The sequence below is a fragment of the Brachyhypopomus gauderio genome, chromosome 1, assembly GCF_052324685.1.
Source record: "Brachyhypopomus gauderio isolate BG-103 chromosome 1, BGAUD_0.2, whole genome shotgun sequence".
In the NCBI taxonomy this organism is placed as follows: Eukaryota; Metazoa; Chordata; class Actinopteri; order Gymnotiformes; family Hypopomidae; genus Brachyhypopomus; species Brachyhypopomus gauderio.
In genome coordinates this window covers 18,579,885-18,597,971 of record NC_135211.1, presented here as the reverse complement: position 1 = coordinate 18,597,971, position 18,087 = coordinate 18,579,885, and the positions used below count along the sequence as shown (strand labels likewise).

Below are 18,087 nucleotides of genomic sequence, written 5' to 3'. Positions count from 1 at the left end.
GTTTTGTACTGTGACTGTGCTGAGCTGTTTTGTCCTGTGACTGTGCTGAGTTGTTTTGTACTGTGACTGTGCTGAGCTGTTTTGTACTGTGACTGTGCTGAGCTGTTTTGTCCTGTGACTGTGCTGAGCTGTTTTGTACTGTGACTGTGCTGAGCTGTTTTGTCCTGTGATTGTGCTGAGCTGTTTTGTACTGTGACTGTGCTGAGCTGTTTCTCATTGCATTGATGACTTGCCTTACTTCACACTTAGATGATGTTGTTAAGGTGTTTGTTCCGTTTTCTAATTTACAGGAGCCCAATGATGGATAGGAAACCACTAAAGGAACCATCTGTGCTAGGGGTTTATTAGTTTTAAAGTGAATACACACTTCATTTCCCTTTCTTGTTCTTTTCTGCACTGACCTGCCTGTGACAGGTATTCTATCGACCGGCACACAGACCTGGAGAGGCAGTTCAATATTCACGTTGATGATGGGAAGATCACATTAGCCAAACCACTGGACAGAGAAACGGATGCCTGGCACAACATTACGGTCACGGCCACCGAAGTCCGTAAGTGACACTTCGCTCCCACATCAGCTGCGCAGAATAAGTGAATAGACGTGCTTTAGCCAGCAATGTAAACAACTTCTGTACAACTGAGATGAGTAAGTTGGAAAACATATGATTTATTACAACTGTAAATTCAAATGAAGTCATTTATAACTATATTACCTACAGAAGTTCCTTATATGTAACAATACATATTTATATATAATTTCTCCATTACGTTAACTCCTGTGTGTTATGTGTTTCACACATGCCTAACCTAGCCTGGCTACAGTCACTGTGCACTCGTAATCTCTGTAGTTCAGTAAGAGTGCACAGCGCTGCACTGGCCCACACGGGCCCACACTGGCCCACACGGACCTGCACTGGCCCACACGGGCCCACACGGGCCTGCACTGCTGAACTCCTGCTTAGTGGGAACCTTAATTTACAGTGCAGCAAACAGACATGTAACCGCCATGTTGCAGCATGTGACAGGCATGTGACAGACATGTAACAGACATGTAACAGACATGTTGCAGACATGTTGCAGATATTTAACAGGCATGTAACAGACCTGTAACAGACATGTGGCATGTAACAGACGTAACAGAGTTGTGGCATGTAACAGACATGTAACAGACATGTGGCATATAACAGACATGGAACAGACATGCACCATCATAGAGCAGGCATGGTACAGACATTGAACATACATGTAACTGGCATGTCAGATAAGCAGTTCTTACTACACTGGCTTCAACTGCAGATATAAGAACATCTGTGATCCAGAAAACTCACTTCCTAATTAAAACCTCTGGAGCAGAACTGTCAGCAACACTAACCTTATGTAAAACATTATTTGCATTCTGCAAGCTTCACATGAGTGCGTTTGGGTAATAAAACACAAATTAAGATTCGGAGGTGTTGTGCTTAATAGTTTTTTTTTTTTTTCTACTACCCAAAGTTGGCATGAATCTACCTCCTACAGTTTGAGGAGGAAAATATGGTGGAGTAGATGTTAATGTAGGAGACTGCAGGATCCTGTAAATGTGCTATAATAATGTCTGGAGAAGATTCCAGTAGTCACTTCACTGTAAGGGAGTAAATTCTTAAAGTGTTAACATGGGTACAGTGTGTGCACTAACGCTACACATACGAGTCCCTGTTCCCCTTCTGTTTGGGGCTTAAACATGCTTCCACAGTTGTCTTTGTTCCAGTGCCAGTTTTAGAATACACCTATAAAGAATGTTATCTGCAGTATCGCTGAAAGCATTTTCTGCTACAAAGCTACAATACATGCACTCAGAGTGCACAGGCTAGAAAACACACACTCAGAATGCACATGCTAGAAAACACACACTCAGAGTGCACAGGCTAGAAAACATACACTCAGAGTGCACAGGCTATAAAACACAACTCAGAATGCACATGCTAGAAAACACACACTCAGAGTGCACAGGCTAGAAAACACACACTCAGAGTGTACAGGCTAGAAAACACACACTCAGAGTGCAAAGGCTAGAAAACAGTGTAGAGGCAAAAAATTGTCCTACAGGCTTTTTATGTGACAGAATGTCCTTTGGAATCACTGTATTGAAACTCACAGTAGGTCTAATGTAGCATGGAAGTGTTAAACTTAATATCTCGCTATCTCTGCTGTTGTGCATATATCAACATTTATAGACATTATGTAACACTCCATATCTATCTATCTATCTATCTATCTATCTATCTATCTATCTATCTATCTATCTATCTATCTATCTATAGATAGACAAGAGAGATATAAAAAATTATGGTGAAGTACACAAAGTTTCCAGAGACAGGACGTTTCAGACAGAAACAGGACATTTGTGTTTCAGACAGAGGTCTTTCAGTCCTTCATCAGCTGTGTAAGCAGAGTGCTTGTACACTTTGGAAGAAAAGAAAGCACTTTGCTTACACAGCTGATAAAAGACTGAAGGACCTCTGTCTAAAATGCCCTGTCTCGCTCTCTTCTCTCTCCCTCTCTCCTTATCCCTCTCACTTTCTCGCAATTTTATTTATTTCTTTTTTTTTGGCCACTAATATTTTGTTGGTCCACATTTAGCATTCATTATGGCACGCATTCACAATGGCATTGTTTTGATAAGCTTCTGCAATGTCACAGTAATTATTTCAATCCATTGTTTCATTCATTTTTCACCAAGATCTTGCATTGATGATGGAAGAGTCTGAGCGGTGAGCAAAGCCTTCTCCAGCACATCCCAAAGATTCCCAATGGGGTTCAGGTCTGGACTCTGTGGTAGCCAATGCATGTGTGAAAATGGTGCCTCATGCTCCCTGAACCACTCTTTCACAATTCAAGTCCCATGAATCCTGGCATTGTCATCTTGGAATGTGCCTGTGCCATTAGGGAAGAAAAAATCCATTTTGATGGAATAACCTGGTCATTCAGTATATTCAGGTAGTCAGCTGACCTCATTCTTTGAGCACATACTGTTGCTGAACCAGACCTGACCAACTGCAGCTCCCACAGATCATAGCCCCGCCCCCACAGGCTTGAAAAGTGGGCACTAGGCCTGATGGGAGCATCACTTAACCTGCCTCTCTTCTTACCCTGATGACCATCACTTTGGAACAGGGTCAATCTGGACTCATCAGACCACATGACCCTCTTCCATCACTTCAGAGTCAAATCTTTATGCTCCCTAGCAAATTCAAGCGTTTTTTCCGGTTAGCCTCACCGATTAGTGGGTTTCTGAAGGCTGGACAGCTGTTCAGTCCCAGTTCCTTGAGTTCCTTCCGCATTGTGCATGTGGAACTGTTCTTACTTTCACTATTAAACATAGTCCTGAGTTCTACTATTGTTCTTCGATTAGATTTCACTGAATGTTTAAGTGATCGCTGAACACGATCATCACGATCATCATCACAATCATCATCACAAACATTTCTTCCTGGAAGACGATGGGTCCCCACCTTCCTTCCAGTGTTTAATAATGCGTTGGACACATATTATATAGACTATATATTTATATATATAGTCTGTTTCCCTGTGTATTTTGTATATATACATACAGAAGTATATAATACCCTGTCGGTGTTAGACAGTGGTGTGTGCTTGTCACTGGAGCTGAAGATTGATTCTGTGATGACGTTATTTGGGATACTGTGGACTTCCATGACTGCAGCTTTCTGCAGCTTTGAGGACTGGTTTCTGCTCAGATAATATGTATGAGCAGCATGAGAAAGTATGATACATTATGCAGCACAGGTGCAGCACAGCGACCGTGAAGCCTCTCAAAAAACATCCCTGCACACAACAGCATAAATGCAAGCAAAACTCATGCTGATTATGAACGAGGTACAATTAATGAGAGCTAGATTCGTTAAAAGACTGAACAACTTATCCCTATAAGAATGGCTTGTCATAACTTGTAAATAATAATGTGTGTGGTAAAATGGTTCTGACAGCTCTTGTTTAGGGTACGGTTGCTTTTGGTCCTCTTAATGAGCCAAATGGGAATAAGCACAATGGGTAAAATATGAGTGGGCATGTTGGGTAATGCAGTCTATGACTGGGCATGTTGGGCAATGTAGTCTATGACTGGGCATGTTGGGCAATGTAGTCTATGACTGGGCATGTTGGGTAATGTATATGACTGTCTAGCTGTTCACAGTTCACAACCAGATATTTTATAACCAGAAAGACTCCATTCTCCATTCTACATTGTGTATGTGGGTTCTCTTAGGGTAAAGACCTCATAATGTGCTTGCCTGTGGGACTGGGACTGATGCTTCTGTCATAAGCCTGTCATAAGTCTGTCATATGCCTGTAATAAGCCTGTCATAACCCTGTCATTAGCATACTCTGATGTTCTGAAAAAGGTAACCAGGCACATGGCACTGCCTTGAAAACATCCAATTTGGTCAACATACATACGTGCATTTTTTATTTCCTTTTTTCATGCTTATAACAATTTTTGGTTAGCGTATAATTTCTGTTTAGCGTATCAGTTTTGGTTAGAGTGTCATTTTTGTTTCGCGTATCATTGTTGGTTAGTGTATCATTTTGGTGTGAGTGCATTTTACTTCTTAGACTGGCACATTGCATCAGGAAACAAGCGTTTGTTGAAAATCTGTGAGAACCTCTTCTCAAAACCTCAAAGCTTCTTCTGGTGGCGAGTTTCAGGTCCTTCTAGTTAGAGTACTGCTCTTGATGAAGATACGGCTGTATCACACCATTGACCAGGTTGCTGTGCTCCCAATAAATCAATATGTTTTGTAGCATGTGCTCCAGACTCTTAGCTGGGGCTCGCTGAAGTGACCCAGTGTTTCTGCATTCATTGCCGCTCCAGATTCACCAGCAATCAACTTCTTAAAGCTGAAGCACAAGGTTTTTATTTTTTGTTTTTTTTATTTTATTTTATTTATTTTTTTGCCACCATTTGAAGTTCTGACACCACCTCTCTAATTCCTCAGATTAATTTGCCCTTTTCATAATTCCACTTTTGAAGCTATTTGTTACATCACCAGATGTGTTGTGTTGTGCCTTCCGTGTCAGGTGTAAAGAACCCTGCTGGATTCACACGGGTGGGCACAGAGGAGGTGATGAGGTGCACTCCAAAGGCCAAATGAACAGATCATTACTATAAAAGTCTGTGGGTGCAATACTGATTAAATACAATCATTTACAGGGGTCCTCAAAAGGGACTGGAAATTACTGCCGATGAATAATTCCAATAAAAACCTAATCTAATTAAACTGCCTTTTATTTCCTTCTTATACTTCAGCCGCAACCATTTCATACATATTCATTCTTTCACCTTATGTATAAAACATGTGTGTGTGTGTGTGTGTGCGCGCATGTGCGTGTGTGTGTGTGTGTGCACGTGTGCGTGTGTGTGTGTGTGTCTGTGTGTGTATGTGTGCAGGGGATTTTAAAAGCACTTTGGATGTGATATATTTTTCCCCTTACACTCCTGCTTTGCATATTTGATAATAACTAATGCTCAGATTACTGTGATATCTCATCTGTCTATCCATCAAACAAAGAGAAAAGAAATAGAGAAAGACGGGGAGAGGGATTGAGTGGCAGAGCAAGAGAGAGAAAGAAAAAGGGCATGCAAAGAGAGAGGGAGAGAGAGAGAGAGAGAGAGTAACTAGGCCACTGTATTTACTGGGATTTGCTGAAGTCCTTCTCTATATCTGCCCATTATATATTTTTTTTGCTTCCTGTGTTTCAGTTGTGTGTCTCTCCTTCCGATAGGAAACCACAGCCAGATGTCCAGAGCTATCGTGGCTATCCGGGTCCTGGATATAAATGACAATGCCCCTGAGTTTCCTACTGAATACGAGGCCTATCTGTGTGAGAACGGCAGACCTGGCCAGGTAGGAGCGCTGTGTCCCCAACACCTGCTGCACTGCTGCACACACACTCACCCTCACACTCCTGGAGCTGCTCCCACCAGGGTGCATTCTCACTTGCATCCTCACTCTCACACCTGTTTTCACTCACTTTATCCCTCTCACTTGCCCCACTCACTCTCTCTCTGTCTCTCTTGCTCTCTCACTCTTTCGATCTCTCTCACTCTCATTCACTCTGTCTCTTTCATTCTGACTCTTTTTCCCTGGCTGGGATAGGAAAATAACGACTGGGGGCGGCAGGGTCCTAGTTTTGAACAAGCCGTTGGTCATGAAGAAAAAGAGCTGGTCCTGAACTGGGCTGGCAGATATATAGATGGAGCTAGAACAGAGAAGGGTGCTGTGAAAGACAGGCCCCCATGGATAAAGGTCTCTAATTTCATGAGAGAATGGGACAAATTTGTCATCCGGTGTGGGCTGGTGTCACGGTCGTTCCTCTTTATGATGGCAAAAGCAAAGTAATGGATGAGTGTGGTCTCTGGTGTCCAGGACACTATCTCTCTGTGTCTGTGCCCACAGGTGATCCAGACCATCAGTGCTGTGGACAAAGACAATCCTGTCCAAGGACACACATTCCACTATCGGATGGAGATGCTGAACAATCCCAACTTCACTATTAAAAACAATTTGGGTAAGAGCTGAACCCAGCTGCCATTGAGAATATGGAGGAATAAAGGAAAGAGGGTGAGAGAGAGAGAGAGAGAGAGAGAGAGAGAGAGAGAGAGAGAGAGAGAGAGGAGAAAGAAACTGTAAAGAGAGGGGGGATGAGACAGAAAGAAAATGAAAAGGGGGGATAGAGAGAGAAAAGGGCAAAGAAAAAGAAAGGAAGAGAAAGAAAGAAAAAGAGATAGACAGAGAGAGAGAGGGAGAGAGAAACTGTAATAGTCTCACAAGCACAGAAACAGTTTGGCATCATGCACATGTCCAATAACCACAGTCTGGTTACTGAATTGAAGATTAAAGCAAATACAGGAACACACACACACACACACACACACACACACACACACACAAACACACACACACACACACAGAGACACACACACCATATCTGAGTGATATTATTAGTGCTCTTCTGTAGGACTCTGTTTTTCATCTACTCCCATTTATTCAAAGGTAGTGCTGTTTTTTTTGTTTGTTTTATGTCACATGGCCAGACGGAGAGAGAGAGAGAGAGATAGAGAGAGAAAAAGAGCAAGGGAGATACATGCCATGTTCTGTGTTTTATGCAGTCTGGAGGCAGAAATCTGGCAGAATTAGTGTACCCAAAAGTTAGCAGATGTGCCATTGCTTGGACATCAGGGTTTTTTAAACTCCCCAGTGCATTTTAAAAGAAAGTGACTGAGAGGGAACCAGAAGCCTTGTTTACTGAGGCAGACGGCTTCACCGCTGCGTACGGTGACTTCCTAGGAGCATGGAAGGGGGGGGGGGTACAGCTTAAATTTGTTTACTAAATATTGTGGTTGGTTTAGTAAGTGTGTTTTTCTTCAGCACATAACATCCACAGTCCAAGGCCCTTGTGTAGCCCCTTCACTTTCATAAATCCTGATGTAAACCCTGATGTTGTGTAATGTTTTTAGAGAGCTTGACGTGAAGAATCTTCATGTGGTTCCATCTGTGCATTATGGTGCCTGTTGTCTGAAGGAACTGCTTCTCCTCTGTCACTGCAATGGAGGCAGAATATCAGTGATCCAGGAGAACCCTGTGTAGAATTAGAAAGAGCTTCCTGTAAATGAGACAAGTGTGAACTCAGAGGAGATGAAGATGAGTTTGAGGGCGGAGGGAGCGGAGAGCTCATTTTCAGCTTGGCCCCTTTTCACAGTGGTGTCACAGGGAACCTGACCTGTTACATCACACTCCAGTGGCCCAATAGCGCAGCGACACACACAGACAGCTATGACCGCTGCTTTGTAAGTGTCGATGCTTTGTAAGACACTGGGAAAAGTTAAATGACATTATGTTACGGTCAAGGGCAAAGGTCATGGTTAGATAGCACTTAAACTGCAATTAAGAGTTGCTACGATTACACTGTCTTTACCTGGGTTATTACTGCAGGACAGAGCAGGACGCATGATTTCTGTGGTGCATTCAGTGGTTTACAAAGCAAAGCTCTCATATGGTTGTGAATGGGCTTTTGTCCCAGATCAAACAGGCCAACATGAGGATGACTGTGATGGAGAAGGACATGGTTCTGAGAGTCAGGCCATCACCCACGCCCACCTGTTTGATCAGTCCTGGGGAAGGAAGTCATGTACACAGAGTGAGAGTGCTGAGGATAAGATGGCCTTACATCCCAGACATGGCAGAGATCCGTGTGGGGTCACCAGCTCCTGAAAGGACTCTCCTCTCCTCTGCCGCTTCCTGCCTTTTGTGTGTGGGTGTTTTATGTGTGTGTGTGTGCCTGGCTGTCTGCTGTATTGGGGACCTGGAGTGTGCAAAAGCTTCCTCCTGCAGAACATGCAGGATTCACTCTATAATCATGTTATGAATAAATCTGTGGTGAGCTCCCATACTTCTATCTGGCTACAAACATTTCTTCAGCCTTCAGCTCCTGAATGTGCCCCTCGTCCCTCAGAGCAGTCATGTCACCCGTGACACCAGCACTTCTGCGAGGTCTCTGGAAAGTGACGCATGAGGTCTCGGTACCCAGAGAAGCGCTGAAACAGATATGTGCCACGAACCACCATACCACATATGAGGGAATCTGGAGGGCCATGCAGTAAACACGCAGTGTCTTGAACATCCAGACGGAATCGAATCCCTCACAATCCTCACGTTATACATAAATATTGTGTCTCATTAAATGCACTCATCTGGTTAGGAGCCGTTAATTACATGATTTTCCAGAAGATTCAGTTAAGGAACTCACATCAGCTGCGTGATGGGAGAGATGATGAGTTCTCCAGTGGATCCAGACTCTCTCCACAGACAGGAAGGTGAAATACGTTCCCGTTCAGGATATCCGGCCTTGCAGAGTAACGAGAGCTTGAGTGAGAGAAACAGTTTTCAGTAAAAAAAAGTACATCCATAACAAATTGGGAGCTTGTGTAATGTTTGAAAGACGCTCTTCAGAGTGCCCTCAAAGAGCAGCCAGACAAACTCCACCCGTCTGAATGGAGTCTCATGTAAAGAGCTCAACACTCTCCACTCTGTCTGCTTTACTCAGGACTGGCACACAAGAAGAATAGAGAAGCTCATCTTTGACACAAATGTCTTTGAATTACTGCAGAATACAGATGCCATTTTGGGTTTATACTGTATGAAAACACCCGGCTGCAAAGTACTAGCTGTTGTAGCTATTTTCATATGTCAAAATATTCTGTTAAAAAAAGAAACATTTGCATGGACCTTTTTCTTCCAACAGTGCTTATTGCACACAATAAATAAAAAGAAATAAATGGTTCTGCAATTGTAATGATGAAGCAGCTGAAACGATTTGCAGATAATTCCTTTGTTATCTTAGGGGGACAAAATTAAGGAGAGATTAAATCTTCTCCATATTGGGTGTAGCACATAGAGACAGATGAGCTGTGGAATGTTTTGTCTTTTTATATACAGGCCATGCTCCTAAACTTCACCAGCTGAAGAAACACCACAATTCTGTTAGAGTGCACATTTAGTCTGCTCAATATGATCAGTGTTCATCTCTCTGTTCATCTCAATATTCATGTCAGTGTTCATCCCAGTGTTCATCTCAGTGTTCATCTCAATAATCATGTCAGTGTTCATCCCAGTGTTCATCTCAGTGTTCATCTCAATAATCATGTCAGTGTTCATCCCAGTGTTCATCTCAGTGTTCATCCCAGTGTTCATCTCAGTGTTCATCTCAGTGTTCATCTCTGTTTTACGCCCTCTCATAGCACCCTCTTAAACCATTAAACCATTAAGTTTTTGGGTTGTTTTATTTATATTTCATTTATTTATGTATTTTACTCTTGTAGGGGAGGAGAGGAGGAGGGAGGAGACACTCTGGCCACGTCCTTCTCATGACACACCCTATATATATATATATATATATATATATATATATATATATATATATATATATCTCCTGTGTTTGCTCCGCCCCCCAGATAACTCCATCAGTATTCTGGCGAAGCATGATTCCTTTCGGAGGCAGAGGCAGGAACTGTACTTGCTCCCCATCGTGGTGACGGATGACGGCGACCCACCCATGAGCAGCACCAACACCTTAACCATCCGCGTGTGCGGCTGCAGCAAGGAAGGCGTGGTCCAGACCTGCAAGCCAGAAGCCTTCGTCTTACCCATCGGCCTCAGCATGGGGGCGCTCATCGCAATCCTGGCCTGCATTATACTGCTCCTGGGTATGACCCCTTACACTGGTAGAATTCGTGTTTGCAAATTTAATACATTAGGAGTCATTTTTTCAATCATTGTTTGTTTACTATTTGTTATTTGGTGTGGAAGGTGTGATGGGTGAATATGATTAATATGAAATTGTCATGGGTATATGTAACGTGCTTATGATGGTGTTTTCTAGTCATTGTCGTGCTTTTTGTGACACTGAGAAGACACAAGAACGAGCCACTGATCATCAAAGATGACGAGGACGTCAGGGAGAACATTATTCGCTATGACGACGAGGGGGGCGGAGAGGAGGACACGGAGGCCTTCGACATCGCCACCCTGCAGAACCCAGACGGGATCAACGGCTTCCTGCCCCGCAAGGACATCAAACCCGACCTGCAGTTCATGCCCAGACAGGGTCACCACTCCGGCCCCAACGGAGTGGACGTGGACGAGTTCATTAACGTCCGGCTGCACGAGGCGGATAATGACCCCACGGCTCCCCCTTACGACTCCATCCAGATCTACGGGTACGAGGGCCGCGGGTCCATTGCTGGTTCACTCAGCTCCCTGGAAACAGCCTCGTCAGACTCAGATCAGAACTATGACTACCTCAGAGAGTGGGGGCCACGCTTTCGGAGACTAGGGGAGCTGTACTCGGTGGGCGAGAGCGACAGAGAGCCTTGACCTCGGGGCGCTGCAGACTTCTTCACTTTCCTTCCCAGGACTCGTGTATTATGCTACGGGGGTCGCCAGACATTAGGCATATTTGTTTAAAAATGGGGGCCACCTTTTTTCAGAACTGTTAGAGAGACATTGATAGTATTAGTCATATAACACATCAAAGTGCATTGTAACTTCGGGCCGAACTTAACAGTGTCTGTAGTAGGAGGTCAATGATTCTTGTGGAGTGTGATTTAGATTTACAGTCATTGAGTGTCTAGCAGTATTTTGGGTATTCGTTGTTCACTGTGACCACCAGAAGCATCAGAGCGTAGATTCTTGGTAGTCGCTTGAAGAGACTTGAAGAACAGAGAAAAACAGTATTGGACATGCAGCGCCCCCTGGCTGCCTGGAGGAAGAACTGCAGAGGCCTCAAAATGACTCCACTCCCCAATGAACACACAATTCTTACTGTCATTCAGTGAATTCCAGGAACAGAACAAAACACAAAAAACCCCATAAACCTACAAAATCAATTAAAAAGCAATATATGGTCTACATTACTTTGTTGAATGTATGTATGTAAGATTAAAGGTAAGGCAGGACCAGGCCATGATTTTGGCTTTAATAGGTTCTAGTTGAGACACCATTTGATACTTAAAAGGCCAGATTTGCTGAATAAGCTGTGTGAGGCTTTTGGTTCGCTTTGTACAAACTTTGTATTCATGCTGTTAGTGTGATACACACTCAAAGATTAGTAGCCTAAAAAGACCAAGAGGGCCAGCCATGTGGCCTTCGTTTTACAGAAGCAACCATTAAATACAGCTGTATTTACACTTTTTTGGTACTCTGATCGTGTTTCTTCATTATAGCTGTATGATTTATATAAATCTATAAGTATTGCTGGCCAGTGGGAGGTTGTGCAGCAGCGGTAGGACAGATGTGTGTCATTTCTCCTCCTCTTCTTCTTCTTCTTCTTCTTCTATTTCTCCTTCTTCTCTTTCTTCTTCTTTTTCTTCTTCTTTTTCTTCTTCTTCTTCTTCTTCATCTTCTTCTTCTTCTTCTTCTTCTTTGTTTTCTTCGGCTTTGTTCGGCTCAGTGGTGTTTGTCACCCGGAAGCTATTTTACAAAAAGCAAAAATCTGAAAAAATGGTGTTGCAGACGCTGTGAAGAAAGCTAGCAGTGGTAAATTACTCTGAGAGTGATGTCCACAGAGGGTTTAGGCGAGAGAAGAATATTTTACTGAAACTGTGGGTGTGTATATATATTAATATACTGTATACAGTGTTACCAGTGTTCATTTCAAGCACAATAGCTGAGTGAATTTACTTGCTTATATTTGACTCCTGTCTTTTTATAGTTTTGTGTTTTTTTGAGCGGATGTATGTATAACTCACCAGAAATATGACATCCATAAAGTAAAGGAATACGCTCCAGACATATTTGTTATGTGCTACACTGTATGATTCTAGAGGAAGAGAAGCATGTCCATACACCCAGCTGACATTCTTAGCTTTCTTTGAGGAGGTTTGGTCTATGCACGTTCGTTTCTGCGCTCAGATATCTCAGATAGCACCACAGCTGTGTGTTTCTTCAGTTTGTACTGATACAGCATATGGTCATTTTCACTAGACTGGATATTACACACTTACATGCAGATCATATTTTCTACCGTGCTTTAATGCTTATATACTTGTATGTTTAATTATCTACTCTGTGTATTGTAATCTAAGATACCCATGTATCGTTTCCTACTTTGTGAAATATATTTTTATAAATACCCATGGTTGGAACATTCCTTAAGCATTAGATAAAGACAAGGTAGCCCAGAACACTTTAACATACCTGATGATTTTTTGTCAATATCATATAAAAATCGCACAACGATTTATACAGTTATAAAGAACAATATTCTCAATTCTAAATGAGACTGAGCGGCCTTGTGTCTTGCACAACTCTACCTGATTCATCTCTCACTTCAGCCATTTTGGAGGGTCCTGCACTTGGTCATGTATTTCTCTTTGATTTCCCAAACTTTGTACACATAACCCAATCCAATCTCTTTAGAACTACATCCACTGGATAATCTCTTCATAACTGTCATAATATGCCCTTGCTATATCAAGACAGATCACAGACAAAAAAACATTTTCTTCCCATTAAACTGAAGCCCTTTTTGTATGAGATTCTGATAACTTTAATTATCTCTACTTCATAGCGTTTCCAAAACAAAGATGAAGCTTAGAGAGACAGTAAAATCCTCTTTCTCCCTACATCCTCAAAAACAGTGATTGTATCATCTGAGTGTCACCTCTTCTCTTTGTTAATCCTGTCAGGAGATTAGACTTTCTCCTTGGTGTTATCTGTTCTCAGTCTTTTCATGAATAACAGAAGTTCTTGATCTTGTCAGTTTGATCACTGTGCAAGACTTAAATTTATATAGTGTGTTACACAGTATGTATGTAAAGCCACACACACAAACGAACACAGGCAGGCAGACATAAACAGGCAGACATTTTTTTCTAATAAAAACACACATGTGCATATACACATTACATAAAAACTGGCATGACATTGTTATTTATAGGTTCATATTACCATCTCGATCATGCCCAAGGGCCAAAATTATAATATCAAATACAGAATTTAAATATCATTATCGTAGTATTATATCCTGTAACAAACTCAGGAATGAGGTTTTATTAGCATGAAGGTTTTGCATTTGTTGTCGTAGGTAAAAGTAGAATGATGCTGAAGTCTGAATTTGTTCCAGAGTGATAAAGATGTTCATGAATGCTATGGTTGGATTTTTTGTTTGTTGTTTTTTTTTTCCAAAACTGAGACTCCTTCCCCACCACCTCCAGCACACACACCACACCAACTCCAACCCCAGCCCCGCCCCCACTAACAACACCACACCACCCACTACACCACCCACCTAACACCACACCAACTCCAACCCCAGCCCCGTCCCCACTAACAACACCACACCACCCACTACACCACCCACCTAACACCACACCAACTCCAACTCCAGCCCCACCCCCACTAACAACACCACACCACCCACCAAACACCACACCACCCACCAACCCAGCCCCACCCCCACTAATAACACCACACCAACTTCAACCCCAGTCCTGCCCCCACTAACAACACCACACCACCCACTACACCACCTACCTAACACCACACCACCCACCAACCCCAGCCCCGCCCCCACTAACAACACCACACCACCCACCTAACACCACACCACCCACCAACCCCAGCCCCGCCCCCACTAACAACACCACACCACCCACTACACCACCCACCTAACACCACACCACCCACCAACCCCAGCCCCGCCCCCACTAACAACACGACACCACCCACTACACCACACAACTTACACCACACCAACTCCAAACCCAGTCCTGCCCCCACTAACAACACCACACCACCCACCAAACACCACACCACCCACCAACCCCAGCCCCACCCCCCACCAATAACACCACACCAACTCCAACCCCAGCCCCGCCCCCACTAACACCACACTACACCACCCACTACACCACCCACCAAACACCACACCACCCACCAACCCCAGTCCCGTCCCCCACTAACAACATCACCCACTATACCACCCACCTAACACCACACCACCCACCAACCCCAGCCTGCCCCCCACTGACAACACCACCCACCAAACACCACACCACCCACCCACCAACCACACTCACTAGACTGGATATTACACACCTACATGCAGATCAGATAAATAAATAAATAAAATGTCAAAAATTGCAACAGTGTTGCAGTAGTGGGGAAGGCAGGATGCTTTTTTTACATTTATTGTCCTCCTACCACACATACTACAGAAAGTGTTTTAAATCAGAAATTCTGTTTGCTGATGTCTGATTGGCTGTGACTCTGCCTTCTTCATGTGTCTCTGTAGGTGTTCAACAGCAGTAGCCCAGGAACAGATTATGCATCTATTACAGTCTTATTTACCACTGCATTCACAGCAGGAAGTGCAATCAGACAGGGATGATGGGGGAATCACTGGAAACCAGTTTAGAACATCAGGCAAAACAATTCTTACCTGCTCTACTTCCACAGATATATTTCTAAAATATATGTAAGGTCTATTACCTGTGTTCCAGTGTTAGATATGCTACATTATGGTAAAGATGTGGTAACACAGGGAGGTGCATAGAGAACTGTTGAAGGCATTTATTACAGGATTTAAAAAGGAAAATGATACTGTGAATAAACAGAAGAGGTGACGGCAGAAATGTCAGGTGTTGGAAGGCCATCGTCATTAGATCTAGCGCTCCCTGGTGGACCAGCGGGAGGTCAGACATGTCTCACCAGCTTCAGCTATTCACAACCACACAATATGGGACATGACGACCTGAACTGAGAGCTTGAGGTGGAGCTGCACGAGACTAAGTCTTCTGCTGGGTCAGGTGTGCATGACTGACCCAAAGATGTAGAGGGTACCTCACCCAGGTTTCCTCACCCAAGATCCATCACCCAAGATCCATCACTCAGGATTCCTCACCCAAGATCCATCACCCAAGATCCATCACTCTGGATTCCTCACCCAAGATCCATCACCAAGGTTTCTTCACCCAAGATCCATCACCCAGGTTTCCTCACCCAAGATCCATCACCCAAGATCCATCACTCAGGATTCCTCACCCAAGATCCATCACCCAGGATTCCTCACCCAAGATCCATCATCCAAGATCCATCACCCAAGATCCATCACCCAAGTTTCCTCACCCAAGATCCATCAACCTAGATCCATCACCCAAGATCCATCACCCAGGGTTCATCACCCAGGATTCCTCACCCAGGAATCATCACCCAATATCCATCACCCAGGATTCCTGTTTATTAAGTAACTTTTAAACCATATTAAGAAGCATATCACTAGATACACTTTACAGTAATATATAATATACTGCGGGAAATCAGTAGGAAATTGAACATTTGTTCATCAAGTTGGGACAGACATCAATAAAGTAGATAACTGATATGGAATGGATATCGATAAAGTAGATCACTGTTATGGAATAGACAGCTGTAATATAGATCACTGAAATGGTCTAGACAGCAGTAAAGTTGATCACTGATATGGAATATACAGCAGTAAAGTAGATCACTGATATGAATAGATAGCAGTAAAGTAGATCACTGATATGGAACAGGCAACATTAAGAAGGTCATTGGAACAGAATGAACCATTATGCTCTCTCAGGAGTGGAAGCGACACATGACCGCCTGAGAAGATCCACATTGTTGACAACCTACAAACTTTTAATGGCTCAAGCTGTTTCTGCCTAATGATCTCAGTCTGGCTCTGCAGCATACACTTATGCTCTTCTCATCACACACCCCACTTTTATTCTATTTGTCAGTCTGTTTGTTGGTAAATAAACTCATATCCAAACTTCCTAGACAACAATTTTGTTTTATTTTAGAGAGCATAGAAGCATCAACATATAATTGTCATTTGATCCATGTTGTGCATGGATTACTCAAACTGCATGATAGATCGCCATCTTTTATGTTCAATTGGGCATTTAGTCGTGCTATTATGTTTGATCATGCTATTATTATTGTTCATTTTCCACTTTAATTATTACGGGATGGCTGCCTCTCCAGGATACACAACCACATCTGGTTCAAGTCAATCAGAGAGATGGGAAGGTTTCATGTGATCATGTTTAATGTCTACAGGAGTGGCGATAAACACGTGAAGAGCCCGGAGTGGCTAGCCCTTTCAGCTGTGATCACACTTGACTTACTCAGTTACACTTACAGCTTTGGTCTTTACTGGCTGTGTTTTTGAAAGACACAGGTCCCCATGTTTCGTACTCGGCTGTTCCACCTGTCATGGCAGGTTCCTGTGCTGTGTTTCTGTTACTGTGCCCCTTCATTTTAACTCCTGGTCTGAAACACTAGACCAACAACATATATAAAGAAAACAGATTCTTAAGGGAATTACTACATACAGAAGGCATGCAAAGTGAAGCATATGACCATTAAAGCCCAATTACTCTCTATACTTGCAATCCTCCTCTCGCCAAATCACTGACGACTCTTGTATGAACCATCTGCCACTTTATTTGAGCTCCAGAGCAGGAATTCAGTGCTGCTCTTCCCGTCTGTCTTCGGGCCTCTAAATAAAGCACTTTGCCTTCTATTTTTCCCTCTTGTGTTTCCTCCAGAGGACACGAAAGCCTTGATGGGACAAAAATAACTACACACTATGGCCTCATTTGTAACCAGAGTAATTGGAAACTTTTTCTCACTTCTGACTTTATTTATTTATTGCTTTTAGTCTGTTTGTATCAAGTTCTTTTTTTGCTATATGTTCACCAGTTACTTCTGTGTGTGTGTGTGTGTGTGTATGTGTGTGTGTGTGTGTGTGTGCGTGCGTGTGCGTGTGCGTGTGTGTGTGTGTGTGTGTGTGTGTGTGTGTGTGCGTGCGTGTGTGTGTGCGTGTGCGTGTGTATGTGAGAAGTTTATCCAGTTCAGACAGAGTTTATCCAGGTCAGAGTTTGATGGCGATAAGTGAAACCAATCTGATGGACTTGTCTGAATGAGGATTTGCCCTGATGGTCATCATCATATGAGCAACAGCCATGTCCCAACCATCACTCAGTTTAGTTTCATCTTAATGGGCTATTTTACAAACATGACCTTTTGAAAGAGATCACCATGATCTTGCTAGACCCTACTCCATTGAGCTGGAATACAGAGTACACCATGAAGCAGACAATAATGCTGACATGTAGGGCCTGAATACAAATGTTTGCCATTGACATTGGTACTCAGTATAAATACACCATTACCATCTATCACCTGACTGATTTATTATCACTCATGTTTCTCACATAATCAAATGAGAGAGATGGTGATTTCATAAATTTTCTTAGGAGGTGAATGTGTGAGAAAGAAGCCCATTAGAAAGTATAATTCGGTTTTTGTTCCCTCAAGCATGTATTTGTACTTAGATACAGGTTTGGAGTTGAAAACATGGTCTATCTCATGGACAGAGAACTATGAAAGCAACCAGCAGCTCCAGGACACAAGCACATATACCGCACAAGCACTTTACAAGTGCAGTGTGTTGAAAATCAATATGGTCTGAGCAGAACCTCTTCACCACTGCACTTAG

The 18,087-nt window shown here is 43.1% G+C and overlaps 1 protein-coding gene across 4 annotated transcripts in view; it reads left to right on the top strand.

Moving 5' to 3' along the window:
• The window catches only part of cdh8 (cadherin 8), an 88,887-nt gene extending 76,234 nt beyond the window's left edge, over positions 1-12,653 (top strand). For all 4 annotated transcript variants that reach the window (XM_077000474.1, XM_077000467.1, XM_077000483.1 and 1 more), the window contains 5 exons: positions 415-551; positions 5,782-5,903; positions 6,456-6,567; positions 10,010-10,261; positions 10,438-12,653. In XM_077000474.1, coding sequence (XP_076856589.1) covers positions 415-551; positions 5,782-5,903; positions 6,456-6,567; positions 10,010-10,261; positions 10,438-10,931 — 1,117 coding nt within the window. In that variant the 3' untranslated portion in view covers positions 10,932-12,653. The remainder of the gene's footprint in view (positions 1-414; positions 552-5,781; positions 5,904-6,455; positions 6,568-10,009; positions 10,262-10,437) is intronic.
• Positions 12,654-18,087: the final 5,434 nt, after the last annotated feature.